The sequence below is a fragment of the Accipiter gentilis genome, chromosome 16 (assembly GCF_929443795.1).
Source record: "Accipiter gentilis chromosome 16, bAccGen1.1, whole genome shotgun sequence".
NCBI lineage: Eukaryota > Metazoa > Chordata > Aves > Accipitriformes > Accipitridae > Astur > Astur gentilis.
Window position 1 is genome coordinate 14,189,813 of NC_064895.1, and position 19,445 is coordinate 14,209,257.

A 19,445-nucleotide genomic window follows, 5' to 3' on the forward strand; every position below is an offset into this window, starting at 1 on the left:
AGTAGAGTAAGACACATTTTACATACAGACTCTATTCTTGGCAATCTCAGATACATGCTCCTTCGTAGCAGAACACTACTAATATCACTGTGTTGTAAAATAGATTCAAGCAGTTCTTTAGATATATTCAGTGATATATTCAACAGCACTGAAGCTGGGTATTTGCATTGTTCTTTTCAGGTATATTAAGCCCCGTTATCATTCAGATATGTCTGAGCTCCATGACAAACAGCACTAATATTTAATAGTTATAAAAGATTATCTTCAGAGATAAATGACAATGGAGAGAAAAATGTTAAAAGAGTTTACCTTAATTTTTCAGAGGCAAAACTATAACAGTCATTGTATTGACTAGTAGAGTCACACTTATCCCATAAATTAATCCCTGCTGTCAACATTATTAAAAAGAGCACTGCTTCCAAACTATCTAAAGGCAACAAACTGAGGCGGATACCATCCCACCTTCATCCCTCATCTTGAGCACAACCACTACCACCCCACAACACACAGGGCAGGTACTTGGACAGTCATGCTGTGAGCTAGTCCAGGGAGCAAACTCCACAAACAGAAAAGACCCGAACACAGACACCCTATCCCTTACCAATAAAACCAAAATGATTAGCTTCCAGGCAGCTTAGCTCACAGGAATGGGGAAGGGATCAGAAAGCTGAGGGCAGGATTGTGGCAGTCCCAATTTAGATCCGTTTAGACTGCTGGAACACCACACCCTAAGATTACTTCAGCTCAAAAATGCTGGGAAAGGACCCATGTCTTTATCTACTTATTCCATTCTGGTTTTCACTGTATAATAATTTTTTTCCTCTCTGAAAAACTGAAATTTTAGAGAAACAAGCAAGAAAGTTCTTAATAGAAACCACAAAATGATAATCCTTGAAACTTCCTTAAAGATACTGCTCTCCAGAAATCTGATTTCGGTTCACAAAACTCAAGCTCTGTGGTTAAACAGAGCTCTCAAAATAGCAATGCTGAAGTTATTAGAAGGAAAAGATGGTATTTCAGAAAACCAAGCTGTGTGCAAGATGAGGACAACAGTACTCCAGCAAAAGATCATAAACCCACAGTAAAGTAGGCAAAGATATTTTTAAGAGTGGCTTGTAAAAGGCATAAAGCTAGTACTTGAAATAGCTTTTATTATATCAAAAGAAACAACCCAGCCAAATAATCAAAAGGACTTGTAAAACAAGTAAGCTGCAAAGATGACTCCATGAACAGATGCTAAAGGTAGTACTAAAAAGTAAGAGACTAACTCACCTTAGCATTCACTGCAGAGGTGACCAAGAAGGTCCCCAAAAGCTTGTCTTGATAGGATAATCTAAAGACCTGCCTCCAGTTAAAGACTCAAGAAAAGGGTCTTTAGAACAAACCAACAAAATGAGCAGTAAGTCAACAGGACATGAATGTATTTACCCAAGAGTTATAAAGCACAGAAAAAATGAAACTGGTCAACTACTAATCCTGGTATGCAAATACAGTGCCACTGGTCTTGCTACAGGTGGCCTGAAAGGTGGTAAGCGCAGGACCAATTTCCAGCCCAGGTATTATCTAGGGGCCTAAACAATAAATACACTCAACTTCCTCATCTGACAAACAGGTAATAATAACAAAAACACTGTGAATTACTAGACCTGTGGCTAACCAAGACACTAGGGAAGTAGTATCTCATATATATATTAGCATTCTGAAAGTACAAAATGTGCCAATAAATGTAACACAGAGGAGCACACCTGGATTTTTCAAACTCCCTCACAAAATGCTTTTATGTATTTAGTTTACTGAATGACAGAACAACAAAATGCTTGATGACATTCAATATGTGAGTAAGTGTGAAATAACACACAAGAAAAAAATTCTCACTATATCTGAACAAAGTATTTCAGCATAGTTATTACCACTCAAAAATTTTAAAAGGAAAAAAAAAAAGAGAGAGAGATCTTGGAATGACTATTAGACAGCAAAAAAAAAAAAGGCCAAAAAACTACTCAGAAAGAAAACAAAACCAAAAGTATTCATCACTATAAAACCATGGTACCTTTGTATCACAAATACTGCCTGCAGTCCTGGTCATACACTGCAAATAAAAATTAAAATCTAATACAAAAGAAAACGTATAGACAAAAGTTACAAAGACCAATAAAGTCATTTTTTCCCATACTAAGAATTATTATATTGACTAAGATTTTCCCACTCAAAAAAAAAGAGAGAAATTACAAAGGAGAAAAATTACATAGGTCTGTAAGTCCCTAAGGGTGTGAAGAAAATGAGTAATTCTTCCATATTGACCATTTCTGACAACAAAAATGGCCAATGTTTAGAAACAGAAGAAAAGAGTTTTTCCTCCATGCAGTATCTGATAAAATTGAAGAGCCCATAGTCCAGGCACGGTGGTACGGAGGCCAAGAATACAAAAGCTATCAGATAAAGATTATACAAATCATAGCAGATGGGCTGTCAGATTTTTATGCCTTCTAGAGGACCTAAGATGCAACCTCTGTTTGAGGAGCTCCCTGAACTCCCTGATGTTGAAAAGACACGCTGTGTTTGTTCTGCTTCTGTTACACTTCCTGGAGCATCCACCACTGACTGAACCCTATCCTTCCCAGCTTCCTGCAGTCACCAACTGCTGAGGCCTGCACAGAACTACAAGTCCACCTCAGGTGCAGGAGAGGAGGACAGAGGCACAGCCCGGATGTCTGTTGGGAAATCTGCCAAGAGATCTAAGCAAAGAAGGGGGACATGAAGCAGTCACCACAGGCCACATCAACTGGAAACAGGACATCTGACTGGGCAAGACACGACCACCACCTCTTGCAAAAGCTCTCATCGAACAGAAGTTTGCAACTTCTTTACTCTGAAGTAAAAGTTTAGATGCAAAACTAAGTTTACGGAAGTTAAATAAAGCGGCGGTTCTCCTCCGTGTTAAGCTTTCTAGAAGTCACATTCAGCTCCAATAGCTTCAGGCTCTCTCTGCAAACGGTGACTCTCCAACCAGAACTATGAAGGGAAGCCATTTACATCATTATCCTGCCTTAACATAACACGAACTCGTCACCCCGCTGCAGAGAGCAATGACCCCCAAACGCTGCCCATCAGCGATGCCCTCAGCTGAAGGGGGGCCACCGCCACCCCGGGAGGGGACAGGGCCTGCACTGTCCCCAGGGTCCCCAGCGCACACGCACCCACCCGCCCGCCGGCGGGCACGGGAGCAGGCCGCGGCCTCGCCCGCCGCCTCGGGCCGGCCTTCAGGAAGGCCATCAGGCAGGCCGGAGGGTCCCCAGCTCCAACCCGGGCCCCAGGCTCCTCTCCCCATTCTCCCCACCGCCACCCCCTGGCGGAGGTGCGTGTGCCCACCCCCCCGCCTCATGGAGGTGGTCTCTCCCCCACCCCACATATCACCCCATCGCTACCCCGAGCGGAGGTGAGTGTGCCCCTCTCCCCCTGCCCCGCAGCAGTAGTCTCTCCCCAGTTCCCCCCCACACCCCCTCGGTGGTCTCTCCCTCACCCCACTGCTACCTCTCGGTAGCTGGAAGCCCCTCTCCTACGCCCGCGCCTCGGCAGTGGTCTCTCCCCACTACCCCTCCCGCCCCTAGAAGGTGGTCTCTCCCCACCACCACCCCCGCCCCTGGGAAGTGGTCTCTCCCCACCCCACGCACCCCACCGATACTCCTCGGCAGCGGCGAGCGTGCCCCTCTCCCCCCGCCCCGCAGCAATGGTCTCTCCCGCACACCCCCTCCCGCGGCTGCCGTGGTCCCGCCCTGCCCCTTACCGTAGCGCAGCCGGCGCGGCGGGCGCCCCAGCGTCTCCAGTCCGCCCGGCCCCCACAGCAACACCAGGGCAGGGACCAGCCACAGTCGGAGCCTCATGGTCCGTCCGCTCGTTCGTTCGGTTCACATCCGGTCGGGGAAACTTCGCCCTCCGCCCGCCCCGCGGCCCCTCACGCCGCACCAGGCCCGCCGCCCTCCTGGTCCCGCACCCGGAAGCGCGGCGGCTGCCCGCGGAGCATTATGGGTGCGGGCGGGGCCGCCATCTCAGGCGGCGGGGGCGGGCACTGAGGGGAGGCGAGGCCCGGCCGGGGGTCTGGCTGCTCCGCGGCGGCTGGGGGGGCGGCCCGCCCTCAGGGCGGTGCGGCGGGTGTCTCCGCGGCTGCTCGCTTCAGCGACAGCCGCGCTGTGAGGGGTTGAGGCGCTAGGTGCAGCATTCCTCCCCCCAGGGGCACTCGCTCGCTCGGGGCATCCCTCAGCACGGTGCCCTTACCGGTCTCCTGGAGGGGGAACAGGCCTCTCCTCTGCCCCCTCCCCCCTCCCCCCCCGGAAGGGCAGGGGGGTCCGTGTCTCTGCAGCCCCTCTTTGGGGTGACCTCGGGGTGCAGGCCCGCCCTGGGCAGGACTCCAGCGCTCTCGCGTCTTCTCACATGCATAGCGATGTCCCCCATACAGTGGTGTGTGCAACTCGCAGAAGGTAGTTTCTTCTCAGTCCATGCGAGTGACTTCACTAGCTGACTTTACTAGGTTTTGTGTATTTTTCTTAGCCCGACTGAGGATTGTGGCACTTGGTACAAATCATGATTGATGGGTCTGTGAGTCAGCTGTTGCCAAACAGCACACCTTATTGCGATTAAAACCAGGAAGACATACTTGAGTTACAGCTGTGCTGTAGTGTGCCAGTTAATGTTTTCTGGAATTAGCTTGATCTCGTATCTATTTGCAGATGCCTCTAGCAACAATGATTGCAAGTGATGGACTCAGGAAAAATGGGGAAAAAACGTCACCATTGCACATACTGCTTTTTGCCACACTGATCATTAGTTAATTTGAAATATTTAAATAGCTATACATGAATAAAATTAAATATTTCATAAGAACAATGGACAAACATAGTGCTTAAACTAAGAGTGTATATCTCCCAGCTTCTTGTCTCTGAAGATGGGAAGATTATAAGAGGCCAAACTGCTGGTGAAGCTTCCGGTGGGTCCACTTTGAATTTCCAACAATTTGCATCTACTGACTCCCTAAGTCAGAGGTCATGTCTTCTTCCTTAGTAGCTCTCAATATATCTCCTCCAGACATTTGTCCGGTTGACCCTCTACTGCTTGTAAACCTGTAGCATCCATAACATCCTGCTGGGAGGGAGTTCCACAGTGTAATTGTATGTATGAAGAATCACTTTCTTTGTTCTCAACCTGACATTTCGTGATGCCGTTTGATGACCCCCTGCTTCTTGCTTTGGAAAGAACAGTAAACAATTTTGCTTCCTTTATGCCAGTCATCACTTTATAGCTTCTATGAGATCCCCTTTCAGTTTGGCGAGGCTTCTTTTGCAGACTGACAAGTCCAAGTGAAATATAGTTGTTCTTTCAACAAAAGATGTTTGTTGCTACTTTGTGAACTTTACCAGTTCTACTATTCCTGTTTGTGGTGGTGGGACTAGAACTGCATACAGTGGATTTATAAAGTGGCACAATATTCCCTGTCTTGTTCTCAATATTGTTCCTAAATATCTCTAACATTCAATGTGCTGTTGATCTCCACTGAGCTGACGTTGAGCTGATGTTGTCCTGTCGGGGGATGCAATGGGTCTGCGGAATGCCTGATAGTTCGAGAACAGCGTGACCTTGAGCAGCTTGTAGTGTATCCTTGAAAGTCTGGAAAGATCCGAGAAGAGTGGTACAAAAACAAGACAGTGGTAAGAAGAACCGTCCTGACGAACTCACCAATCATGAATTGTTAGTTACTAACTAAACCAATCATATACTAAGACATACTCTGAAGAAGGGGATAAAAAGGTGTGTTAGAACAATAAAGTAGCCATTTTGCATGATCTATTACTTGTCGTGTCCCGTCTCTACCGCGACAAATGGTGTCCCCAATGCATCTGAGCGAACAGATCATCTAATGGCGATAAATCCTGCACTAGCAAGAAGTATACCAGCAGCGATGAGAGCTGCGAAAGAGTATACTAGCGGCGAGAAGAGCTGCGGAGATGGAGCCTGGTGAAGCTGAGAGCAGTGGAATCTGCCTGGTCTGGACCTGAGCCTAGACACCTAATATGGTGAGCCACCGGAGACTAAACTGTTAGAATGGGGCAGCAATTAACTAAGGAAGAGGAGACAATTTTGTCTACCTGGAAACCCTTATTATAAAGAAAAGGGGTTAAAACCTCAGAACAAAACCTGAGAAGGGTCTTATTATGGTGTAAGACCCAAGGCTTTCAAGCCACAACACTTACTGCGTTTAGTGTGGGTGCATGGCAATCTGTGGCCTTGAAAATGTTTGATGAGATCTCTAAAGAGCAGAAAGAGCTGTGCGAGTTGGCTATCATATGGCGTTTATTAACTGAGACTCTGAAAAATGGAAAGCAGAATGTGATGTGAATGATCAGCAAAAGAAAGAGGAGAAACCAGAACATGTTAGCAAGGAAAAAGATTCTGATCAAGTAACAACTGCAGCCGATGCTGCCTTATCAGCAGTAGCAGGCAGAAAACCCCTCACGGGCAAAATCAGATCATTCCCTTATCCACCTCCTCCTCCTGCGCCATTAAATACCTTACTGGGCAATGAGGGGCCCTCCTCACCAACTGGTGCAGCAGCGGAAGGGGTGACTCCATCAGCCCTCCCCGAGGAGAAAAATACGGAGAATCCGGCAAATAACACCAAGCCAGAAAGTGAGAGCCGAAATGCAAGTGAGGCAGAAGAAGTTTTAATTGACGCTATGCGATCTCTGCAGCTCGGAGATAAAACCCTACTGAAAGAACCCTTGCCATGGACTCTGCCCCCATCCACAATAACTGTAGTCCCAAGATCCCCTGATCAATTTTGGGAGGGAGTTAAGAGATATGCTGCCAACACTGGCAACTGGGATCTAGTAGAACACCTCAGCCCATGCTCTCTAACACCAGCATTTCTAAAGCCTCTAGATAACTCAGCAGAGGCTCCTGCTACATTTCCTGTTTTCAAAGCTGCTGCAGGCACAAACCAGCACGATGAGCACAATCCAATCGGCTGGAAAGTGGTGCAGGATTTGCAGAATAAAGTACAAAAATTTGGAATAAATTCTTCTGAGGTGATGCAACTTATTCGAGTAATCAGCACAGATCTGATGCGTCCATATGACATTATGCATCTCGCACAAGTGCTGTTTCAGCCCGTACAATTGCAAGTATTTCAATCTACTTGGAGGCAGATGGCACGCACAGCAACACAGAATAATTTACGACTGCCACAGGGTGACCCGAGATTAGGCCTTGGAGAGGATGCTTTGCTTGGTGAAGGGCAGTATAGTAACCCTCAGCTGCAGGCTACATGGCCTCCGATTGCTCTCGAACAGGCACAAAATATAGGCCTTATGGCAATAAAGCGAACCATGGACATGGCAGCTCCGAAGCAAAAATACATCACTATCCGCCAAGGCCCCACAGAACCCTTTTTACAGTTTGTAGAGAAAATATCTGCCGCCCTGGAAAAACAGGTAGAAGATGAGGTCTTAAGGCAAATGCTATGCAAACAGTTGGCAAAAGATAATGCTAATGAGGACTGTCAAAAGATCATGCAGGCTCTGCCAGGAGATCCTTCTGTTCCCGACATGGTAGCTGCATGTTCTAAAGTTGGGACACTGGAACACACGGTGGCCGCCCTAGCCAATGATATGAGAAATTCAGGAAAATGCTTTGGGTGTGGCAGAGAAGGGCACATAAAGGTAACTTGTCCACACAGAACACCACCAGGTAAACAACTGGTGAACAACCCACCGGAGATTAATTGCAACAAATGCGGAAAATCAGGACATTTTTCAAAACAGTGTTGTTCCAAATTTCATGCTAATGGACAGCCGCTACAGGGAAACCACAAAAAGAGCGCGAGAGTACGCACGAAGACAGCAAATCCCCTCCCAACAGCTGACCAATTCCCCTCTGCGAAAAACTGTCAGCCGCAACAGCTGGCTCAGCAGGGCTGGATGTATCCACCCCCGACACAGTCACTCTAGTCACAAAAGACATCGTTAAGGTCCCTCCTAATGCAACGGGTCCTATAGGACGAGGACTGAGTGCATTGCTACTAGGAAGATCAAGTAGCATGTTAAATGGACTAATTGTGCATGTAGGATTTATTGATGCTGATTTTACAGGTCAAATTTGCGCGATGGTTTCAACCCCCTATCACCAGTAACAATCCCAAAAGGTACTCACATTGCTCAACTTATTCTTTTTTCGAGTTGTATTTCGAAAGCAGAACAGCGACTGTGATGTGATAGAGGCTTCAGCTCTACGGGACCCCCTCAGGTCTGCTGGTCTCAGACTGTTTCATCATCCCAACAACATATGACGTACACGCTGTCAAATCACAGAAGATCACCGACTACAGTAAGGCTTGCAGGGCTCCTGGACACCAGAGCCAATGTGACTATTATTGCCGATTATCTGTGGCCATCCACCTGGCCAACAGAGGAGGCTGGTATGGGAGTAATGGGGCTGGGAGGATCTGCGCGAGCAAAGACCTCAGCCACACCAGTTCTGATTACCAATCCTGAGGGCCAACAAACAGTTATTAAACCATATGTGACGGCAGCTCCCCTCAATTTATGGGGGAGGGATTGCTGGTCGCAGTGGGGGGTGAGAATTACCACGGATTTTTAACGGGGGCCACTGTGCTGCAGGGTGTTAGACAACCCACGCTTGTTTTAACTTGGTTAACAAATAACCCTGTGTGGGTGGATCAGTGGCCCCTACCAATTGAAAAATTGAAGGCCCTGCAAGAATTGGTGGCAGAACAACTAGCTGCCAGACACATTGAACCTTCTCACAGTCCATGGAATACTCCAGTGTTTGTGATAAAAAAGAAATCAGGAAAATGGCGATTCTAGCATGACCCACGGCAAGTCAATGCTGTCATGGCCACGATGGGGGCTCTGCAACCAGACATGCCTTCACCTGCCATGATCCCTTAAGATTGGGAAATCATTGTCATGGACCTTAAGGATTGTTGTTTTTACAGTTCCATTAGCTTCCCAAGACAAAGAAAAATTTGCATTTTCTGTGCCTTCTATCAATCATGCAGAACCAGCAAAAAGATATCAATGGAGAGTTCTGCCGCAGGGCATGAAAAATTCACCAACAATTTGTCAATAGTTCGTAGCACAAGCTACAAACAAGTCACCTGTAAGGGAAAAACTCCCTACTAGTTATTATTATCATTATATGGATGACATTCTGTTAGCATTGGACAACAAGGAGCAGTTGAATGACGTGAAAAATTTGGCCACAAATTCGTTACAACAGTATGGGCTAGTTATTGCCCCTGAAAAAGTGCAAAAAATAGAACCCTGGAAATATTTGAGAATGACAATTACAAGCAAGCAGGTTGTGCCCCAACCTGTGAAACTTAACCTTGCTGTTAAGACACTCAATGATGTACAGAAATTTAATGGGATCCTTGAACCGGATGAGGCCCTATCTTGGACTGACCAATTAGCAGTTACAACCTCTATTGGACTTATTAAAAAATTCCAATGATCCAACAGAACCCAGAATATTAAATAAGGAAGCGTTAAATGTAATTCATATGGTGGAACAATGTATATATAAGAAATTTGTTTCTCGAATATATCTGTCTCAATTGGTACAATTCTTTGTACTAATTGACAAAACTGTGCCATTTGGTGCTTTAGTGCAGTGGAATTCTGAGTGGGATGACCCATTACATATTTTAGAATGGATGTTTTTGTCATTCTGGCCATGAAAAACTGCTCCTGGCTTGTTTGAACTTATTGCTGATGTAATCATAAAAGCCAGAAAATGATGTGTAGAACTAACAGGACGTGATCCAGCTACAATTGTTTTACCTGTTCAAAATTGGTATTTTGAATGGTGTCTGGCAAACAATTGCAAGCTGCAAGCAGCTATGGCGGGTTTTCAAGGGTGGATCTCGTATCATCTACCGTCACACCCACTACTGAAATTTGCTCAAGAAATACCATTTGGTCAGAAAAATTTAAGCCAGCCACAACCTGTGAAAGGCCCCACTGTGGTTCTGAAAAAACAGGTAAAGCAGCAGTAGTATGGTATGAAAACAACAACTGGAACAGCAACATAGTATATCAAAATGGTTCTCCACAAGTAGTAGAGCTGCGTGCACATGGCACACTGAAGCGGCTGCTTCAAAATACAAAAAGGGGGAATGATTGGGGAGCCACCACAGGCATGTTTAGATAAAGCAGTTTATGTTCTTAAATTTCTTCATTATGGGGATAATTCTTCTCTACCTCTTCTTTTTCAACATTTCTCTTCTCTTTCTTCAATACAGAATTTACAAAGAGACATCAAAGTACATGTTAAAGATTTAGTTACTGCTCAGTGGAGTGGGCCATGTGAGCTATTAACCTGGGGGCGAGGTTATGCTTGTGTTTCCACAGATACAGGCCCACAATGGACTCCTGCTTGATTTGTACGATCATCATCATCTGGAACATCCCAGAGGGTGCGGCAATATGAATACCACCTTAGCCAAAAACTAACGTGTAGGTCACCTTGGCCAATATAACAGGTCAAGATTCTCTCTGCATTGCAACTGCATCACAAAGCCCATGAGCCAATAGACAGGATAGCTATGACTCGTGCAGCACGCCTGGCCAGCTAGCACATGCATCATAGGTTGCAACTGAGGCGGATTTTGACACCCACTGGCCACATGTGCTGAAATCCGTTCCTCTGCAAATGTATAAATACCGGGATTTTCTGAAGACCATCGGGCTGGTGTACGGCAAGGCCATCGTTGCCCCCGTGGGGACTCCCATGTAAAGCTGGCACCTACCAATTGCTGGGCTGAGTTCGTGGAGCAAGACAGCACAAGAATGTACAGATGGTTCATCTTCCTCACAGTCCTCAGATGGACGTAGTCATGGATACCGCCACAAACAAAAAAAAACATCTGGATGACCCTGGCTGATGTGACCAGACAAGATTGCTTATACCTTAGTACAGCAACACCAAGCAATACCTTTTTCACAGGTTTAATAGGGGGTTACACTGACATCAGCAAAGTTTAAGAACTTATTGATGGAGACCCCTGTGCAGCAGGTCATGGACTCAATAGATGGGAATGCCTGGTTTCCATGGATTGGGCGTTCACCCTCATTGCCACCCCAGGAATCACAAATTCTGGGGTCCCTGAATACAGACTGGTGTAGTATTATCTGATTTACTGCTAGACATTGATAGTGTCAGACATGCTACGCTACAAAATAGAGCTGCAATTGATTTCTTGCTTTTAGCACAAGGACATGGTTGTGATGAGTTTGAAGGGATGTGTTGTATGTATCTATCCGATCACTCAGAATTCATTTTCAATAGTATTCAACAATTGAAGAAGGGAGTCAGGAAGCTGACAGAAAGCGATGAATTAGATTGGCTGACAAAGATGTTCGAGGGTTGGGGATTGTCTGGATGGTTGATATCTCTGCTCAAGACTGTGGGGGTAGTGATCGTGGTTGTGATAACTGTGCACCTGATGTTGCCCTGTCTTTTCAGCCTTCTGCAAAGGGCACTGCAGAGGGCAGTTGGGACAATATTTTTAGCATGAATACAAAAAGGGGGAATTGTCAGGGGATGCAACGGGTCTGCGGAATGCCTGATAGTTCGAGAACAGCGCGACCTTGAGCAGCTTGTAGTGTATCCTTGAAAGTCTGGAAAGATCCGAGAAGAGTGGTACAAAAACAAGATAGTGGTAAGAAGAACCGTCCTAACGAACTCACCAATCATGAATTGTTAGTTACTAACTAAACCCATCATATACTAAGACATACTCTGAAGAACGGGATAAAAAGGTGTGTTAGAACAATAAAGTAGCCATTTTGCATGATCCATTTTGATGGACACTTGTCGTGTCCATCTCTACCGCAACATTGTCCTACAAGTAACATTCAGTTTCTGAGATCTCACTCCTGAAATGTAATGGTCAGTTCAGACACCGTTATTCTACATGTAATGTAGAACTGTGTTTTCCCCACATGCATTACTTTGCATCTGTCTGTATTCACAATCATCTATCATTTTACTGCCAGTCACCAAAGACTCAATTCAGTTGCCCATATGAAGGAGTCTAGTGTTATTTCAGATGACACAAGGGTGTCTTACCGAGACTTCAGAAGAGCATGGGTCTCCATTAGGTCCTGTGCCAGAACCATTAAGATGTGTCCCATATCATAAAGCATGAGTGTGGGTAATTGAGCCCTGAGTATTGAAAGGTCTTTTTGCAATTCTTCTCAGCCACATCTTTTCTTTCCTTCCGTGAATAACACAGTATCATCAGCAAGCTTTGTCTCGTCATTCCTCACCTTCTTATTCAAATTATTTATCAGTAAGCACAGATATGTGAAGGTGCATTAGTGACTTCCTTCCACTGTGAGAACTGACCTATTACTCCTAGTCTTTTAACCACATTTTAATCCATGCAGGGTTCTTCTCTCTTATCCCATGGGTGCTTAGTCTCCTTAAGAGCCTTTGGCCAAAAAGTCTTGAAAGTCTTTCAGAAATCTCAGCAAACTGGATCTCTCCAATCCCTTTTATCCGAGTACTTGCTGACACATTCAGAAAATTTCATACCAAGTTTAGAAGGCAAGACTTCTCTTTGCAAAAACAGTGTTGACAAAACCCATGTTGACCTTTCCCTAGTAAATCATATATGTCCATGTATGCACTAATTCTAGTTGCTGGTCTGTGCAGAACAGGTGTCAGTTTTCATGGTAGTAGTTCTCCAGCTTTCCCCTAGAAACATTTTTATAAATAATGAACATTTGATACAATCCACTCCTTAGATGCCAAGAAAGTTTTAAGCAAGAATTTACACCACAGTTAGGATTTCAGTTATTGCATCCTCGAGTTTTTTGGATGAACAGAGAGAATCTGTTGAGAATCTGTTACTGTTCATTTTGTCTTATTCTTAATTCATGAACCTTGCTTTAAGTCAACATCTCAGTTTGAAACAGATCAGAGAGAAGGACAATGGTGAAGTGTTCCAGCAGAGGAACACAAACACAGGAAGTTCTCTTGGGTTTTCCATTATGGCCTTATCATCTCCAAGTGCTGCTTTTATGCCCAGGTCAGTAAGTTGGTTTCAGAACCTAGCAAGCTTTTGGCACTTGAAACACTAAGATTATTGAAATCCTTTCAAATCTTCTTGAAAAGCATTTATTATTAAGTTTTATACATTTTATCACTCTTTCCTCTGATGGCATTCATGAGACCTATTGTAACCCTCTGAGGCTTTTTTTTTTTCCTCAATTGAAAAGTCTTATTTTGCGGAATTATTTCATATTTGTGTTTATTCTAGTTACCTCTTTCTGTGTTTTTTTTTAGATATAGTATACCCTTTCTGAAGCATATAATATATCCCTTTTTTTTAGATATAGTATACCCTTTCTGAAGCATATAATATATCCCTTTCCTCTGCTCATGTCTTAATTCTAGTGACTTTCCTATTTTTTGATGTCCACTGAGTACAGAGTTGAGGTGTCAGGTAGTTGATGCTCCACTAGCTTTCCAAGATCTCTTTCCAAAGTAGTAACTACTAAACAAGTGCTCATTATTGTGAGTATTTGGTGAAGGTTATACTTGGCATTTATAAACTTCAATTTTCATTTGCCTTTTTATCAGATGTCATTTAATATTGCAGGATCTTTCCGCAACTCTTAGAATCAACTTTAGATGGAGCTTTTTGGAATAGTTTTATCTGTTTTATCTGCAAACTATCTGTATTTTCAGATTGTATATTAAACTGTAGAGGTCCCAGTACAGATGCATTTTTTTATCGATGAGTGGACTTTCTTTTCTCTCACTATTTTGTAACTTATAAAGCAAGATACAGAAAGCCAGGTAAAAGGTTTCTTTTTCTGTTATCACTTGAATTTTCCCACTGAATGTTTTTTCCTCCATTTACTTCTTATCTCACAAGGACACCTTAATAAAAGTTGATTACTTGTAAATATTTTTAGGGTTACAGACTGTTTGTGATCTGCATTTTGACAGAGCCCATCGCAGTCGAATTGTTAGATTAAGGTGCTTCGACAATATAATAGCAAAATATTAAACAGTAGTTAGGAAAAGTGTAATTGATTTAGCATTATTGTTTATTACACATTACTAAAAAGAATTTATTTTGTATTAGTAGGTTAGTTTGATGGCATGTGGTGGTCTGGGTGTGATTTTTTTGTTTTTTATTTGTTTATACAAACATACCTTCTTGTGTCCAGTACAAGAGCACCTTGGGAGTGTGTTGATACTCAGTATTGACAGAAATGCATTCTTCCCTTACCCCATTAAGGAATTTGAGCCATGTTATTAGTGTGATTAGGGCCTAAACAAGGATATGATAAATACATAGGATATGATTAGAAACGAACGGGAAACAGCATGTAGCGTGTTTTGGTGAGGAGTAGCACAAGAACAGCACATGAATAAAAAAAAGAAACAAAAGAATTTAATATATGTAGCCAGTAAAATGTGTTTTCCTGAGTTAATAATAAAAGCTAGAGAAGTGCAGAGATAACTAACTGGACAGCTAACCCTGTCCAGAAGAAGAGTTCCTTTAAGAACATGTCTTCGATAAAAGAGCTTAGCCCACTAACTAGAGTGATTCCTATAATACACAGTTTAATAATTCACTTAGAAAGGAAAGTAGATTTTGTGGCAGGCCCTGGAGGAAGATGGAGGATTACCTTTGTTTTGTGAATGTTTGAATAGTAAATGATGCCCCAAGGAAAAAGGCCTGATCTTGGTTGTGAGCTAAAGAGATAAGCAGAGCCCCACCCCATCCATGTGGGAGACGGTAGGCTGCATAAAGCTGCATATTTTCCCATGGGAATTATTGGAACCCCTATTACTTGTGGCTTTTCAACCTAAATTGGGTGAAGTTCTGGGAAGTGCAGTGTCTTATAAGGAGTGTTCTTTCTTTGGGATGAGGATGGAATGAATGAGTTCATAAGTCTCTTCCACTTTCATGATCATCTGCAAAAAATTTCCTTAAAACTTTCTCAAAGTAAAATAACCTCCAAAACATGGGAAAAAACCCAACAGCAAACAGTCATCTGTGTTTTTGTAACACAAAGAGGGCTTTGTGTTTGTTTAATACCATGAAACATGGGACCTAATAGCAAGAACACACCTGCAAGAGTTAACAGACAAGACTACTGTATACTTAGATCTTGATCGCTGAGGTAAAGTCTTCTTCCTCTTGCTGATTGAGACTGTTCTGATAAATGATCTGGACTCCTGTGGCATACCAGTTCTGTACTGTTCAAGGAAAAATGGTAAAAGTTTCTAGAATTCCTCTCTTCCTCACCTTTTTCTTTTTGTTTTCTCCTCTGTTCTCTTCCATGGCTGTCTTTCACCAACTCATCTGACTTAGTCTCCTCTCTATCTCCATAGATGTTTTTTGTCCCATACAACCTTTCATTACTTTGAAGGCCTCACCTTTACTTAGTGCTGTTTGGCCCATTGTCATTTTCTAAATATGTATAACATTCCACATTAATGCTCCAGCAGTTTATTAATAGTCTTTTCCCGCTATTTCCCCTACCTACTCAGCAAAGACAGGAACTTGGCTGCATCTCTTGAAATCTACATATTTCATTATTTTCTGGTTACAGGGAACTTCTGTGGTCATCTGTGGTCTTCCAGGACTACACTAATACACTGCAACTGGACTAACTTACCTGCTTTGCTGGTTTTGAAATCTGCTATTACTACATTATAAAGGAAAACAGAGGCACCAACATGAGAGAGCTTTTTAAATGCAGAAGCAATCTGAATTTGTTCTTCATAATTGTGAGTATGTGTTCTCCATCATTATAATAACATATAATGCTTTTCTTCCCTGAAGCATATCAAAGTTAATCTTCCTAGGGAGGGAATATACTCTTGTGAAGTTACTTCCTCTTACAGTCTTTTTAAAATCCACAAAGAAATTACTTGGCCCTGCTCTCTGACACAAAGTGGTCCCTATTTCTTGTATCTGCCAGGAGATGGTGCTGCCAGTCTTCCATCTATTTCTTTCCAGTTCTTGGGAAAGGTGGCACATGTTTATGTAGAATTATGTGTATAAATAACAAAGATACTTCTGCCATCTGACTGGTGCACTTTTTTCCTAATAGGGATCTTAAGGGAAACAGAAAACACCTTTCCATATTTAAAGCTTGCTACTGTCTTAGCACTGGACATATATATTTAAGATCCATCAGATGTCAATGGCAAAGCCATTCAGGAGTTTTCCAGAGTTTTCTAGTGTTCCATAACAGGATGATGAATATAATCCACTCATCTTTATGATTTTCTGGGTAGTTTCACACCTGCCTTTCTCACCTTTACAGACATCTCTGGGTGCACTCTGGCAAGGTGGTTCATACTTTCACAGGCATCCCAGCCCTGTTCAGCGAACCAGAGCTTTGACACTGCTTTAAATGGAAGCAGGATGGGGTTTTAAGTCTCATCCTAAATCACTTTAGGCACTTTAGGCAATTTAGGCAGTTCTCATTGCATCAATGCTGATGTGAACAGGTCCTGCAGCTCCACCTTCCACTGTGCACACTTCACAAAATTTGGCCTGAAAAGAACTTGCAATATGTAATGGAGGGACACATTCTATTCTGTTTGGCCATTGTGATAACTTATTCATAATTTTTAATCTACTGTCAGCACTGAGGTGACTTTTATAAATATGTATAAATGTCACAGATCAACATACTTCCTTTTAAATTCAAAGGATCCATGTTTTAGCTTTGTTTGTTTGGTACCAGATTTTTTTTCCACAAGTGCAATTGTTTGGTAACACTCATGGCTAAAGTAAAAACAAAAAGAAAAAAAGAACCGGACCTGATTTAAAATTGCTAGGTTTTGTTATATTCTGGTTCTCAAATACATCCTGGTGATTTAACATATATCCTGGTGATTTCTCTTACCCACAGAACAGCTGTCACAGACACTGGTAAAAGTTAACATCTCTGGTACCAATCTCCTGCTTTTCAGAGGACATCAGATATTTTTATTGGTTCTCTTTTGTGTCCTAAGAAAAAGCTTCTCTGATTTGAAATATAATAGAAGAAAAGAGAATCTAAGTATTTGCTAAGATAAAATGTACTTCTTCTGGGCCATATTTCCGATCAGGCTAATATAGCTCCAGGAATGTTGTTAATGTAAAGGCAACTAATGTGGAGCTTTTGGGAAGTAATGAAATGTCGGCTAGTTTCAAGCTGTACTATTTTGGTGTATGAGACACAGAGGGAACTGATTGCCAGTATACCTCAGCAACCCAAGCAAAACCTGGCAGCTGGACAATTGAACATCTACTGAACTGCAAAAAAAAAAAAAAATTTGCAGAAATTTTAACTGATTAAATTTGCACACATTTGGATTTGGAAATCTCTTCTGGGAATCTACTTTATGTTGACTGCTTTGGTCATATACCTCTGTGTATGTATATGTATCTCGTTCTATATATACATATAAACAGTCTCTGTATAGGCTTAGAACTGCAAGGGAAGCTTTGTAAGAGACAAATGAAACTTTTGGGCAAACTCTGAAATCAGTATCCAGTGGCTTCCAATGAGTGAGAGTTGCAAGGTGGAACTCCTGTTGGGTTTTTTCCTCACAAGATACATTGGCAATATGAGATTTAAGTGTAAATGGAGACTTAAACTTGCTATGAAAAATTAATGTATTGAATGCTGTGCAATCTGCATTACAAAGAAACAGAAATAGGGTTGGCTAGAAAGAGGCTGTGCTGAAATGAGTTAATGCCTTCTAGTTTTTTTGGCAAGATCTCAAATACAGAGCAATTCATGGAATACATGGAATGTAGCATTAGACTTTGCTTGGTATTCCTCATTAGAGCTGTAGTAGACCACACTTGTGTATGTGGCATCGCTGAGAGTTGCTTGAAAAGAGACAAATGTCTCAGCCAAGCAAATAAGACCATGCATCTTCCTTGGCTTCCATGGTGAGAACAGGAAGCCAGAGCCTCTTGCAGAATCAGGTGCTCTTGAAAAAAAATTCTGCTCTGATGCAGTGATTCTCCCCTGCACAATGAGATGTTGCGTGTCTGTCTTAATGCTCCTCTGGGTACCATCTTAAAGCCTCGGTGGAGGTAAAAGACCAGGACAAGAGGAAGTAGAAATTCTGATCTTCTGTAGTGACCTGGTAGCTTTGCAGCAGCGGGACAGGGCAGGTTTATGCTAACTTGCACCACTGGCTGAATGAACCCGTTCACCTCAGAACTCGAGGAATGCAGGCAGCTTTTTGCTGAGCTGGTGCAGCCCTCAGTGTTAACAAGCTATCAACCTGTTCAGAGGTTTCATTCTCCTTATTTATTTTTGGCCCTGTTAACTCATTGGTATGTGAGCAACGTAAGTCTGAAGCATTACTGCTCCAGGCTAGCAAGTAGTTCACACTCTGAATAGGTGCGACTGCACTGAGCAGGAAATGTGGATCCAGCTCCTCACAGTTCTTTCTCAGACAAAATAGTTCTGCTGACTATGTGAGTGAGACCAAGAGGATTTATTTTTAAGTCATTTCTTTGCAAAGAAAAGGCGTTCACCAAATGCCTTGGGTCTATGAACACTATACCAAAATCATCATGTGAGCAGAATCTGCACATGCTAGCTATTTCCAAAGAGAAAAGGAAATCTCTGTGAGCAGCCTGCATCAGGGACACCAGTTCACCACTGCAAAATGGGCCTGCATGTGTCTTTGACTTGCAGACAACCTACTGATGTCAGGCTTGGGAGCACCAGTTAGCTCACTTCATCTAACAGCTGGGGTTTAGATTACCCAGACTGGCCATCCTCATGATGGAGCTTTGATGCAGGAGCCACACTTGAACCACTTAAGACCTACATGCAATTCAAGAGTCACCTGCCCATCAGCTGAGATTTCAGCCATTATTTTTATATGTCTTTGTATTTATGTGCCTTTGATCTCTCATTTTCATGGTGCCTCATTGCTACATCCACTGCAGGCCTCTCAGTTCCATATGGTGAAAATGTGACTCATACAATTGCCACTCCCCAGCCCTACCTGATTACACTCCTCTGTGATTTTTTTCACCAGCTAGATCTGATACAGGGCACACAACAGGAAGACAGAGAAGCATACTTCCAAGGGATACTTCTGCCTCAGGAGAGTACTGCTAGAAGGCATGTTTCCTTGCTACACCTGTGCAGGCTCTCATCCTTCTGGCCTACCTGGAGAGGTTTGGTTGGAAGTATACTCTGCATAGTGGTAGTAAAAAACCTTGAGAGGTCTACCCTCTGGGACAGCAAATATGCCACTGAGCTCTCTTATTCATTGAGCTGTGACTTAGATTGCGCTGGTAACGCAGCTGTGACATTGTAAGGCACCTGGGAGCACTGTGGTGATTCTGTGATCACAAATGTCTAGGTCAGTAGTCT

General features: G+C 43.2%; 1 protein-coding gene across 3 annotated transcripts in view; it reads right to left on the reverse strand.

Moving 5' to 3' along the window:
• The window catches only part of ADAM17 (ADAM metallopeptidase domain 17), a 37,165-nt gene extending 33,167 nt beyond the window's left edge, over nucleotides 1-3,998 (reverse strand). For 2 of the 3 annotated variants that reach the window (XM_049818757.1, XM_049818755.1), the window contains exon 1: nucleotides 3,785-3,998. In XM_049818757.1, coding sequence (XP_049674714.1) covers nucleotides 3,785-3,881 — 97 coding nt within the window. In that variant the 5' untranslated portion in view covers nucleotides 3,882-3,998. Of the gene's footprint in view, nucleotides 1-1,272; nucleotides 1,950-3,784 lie in introns of those variants that run through there. The other variant, XM_049818756.1, reaches the window with a different exon arrangement.
• Nucleotides 3,999-19,445: the final 15,447 nt, after the last annotated feature.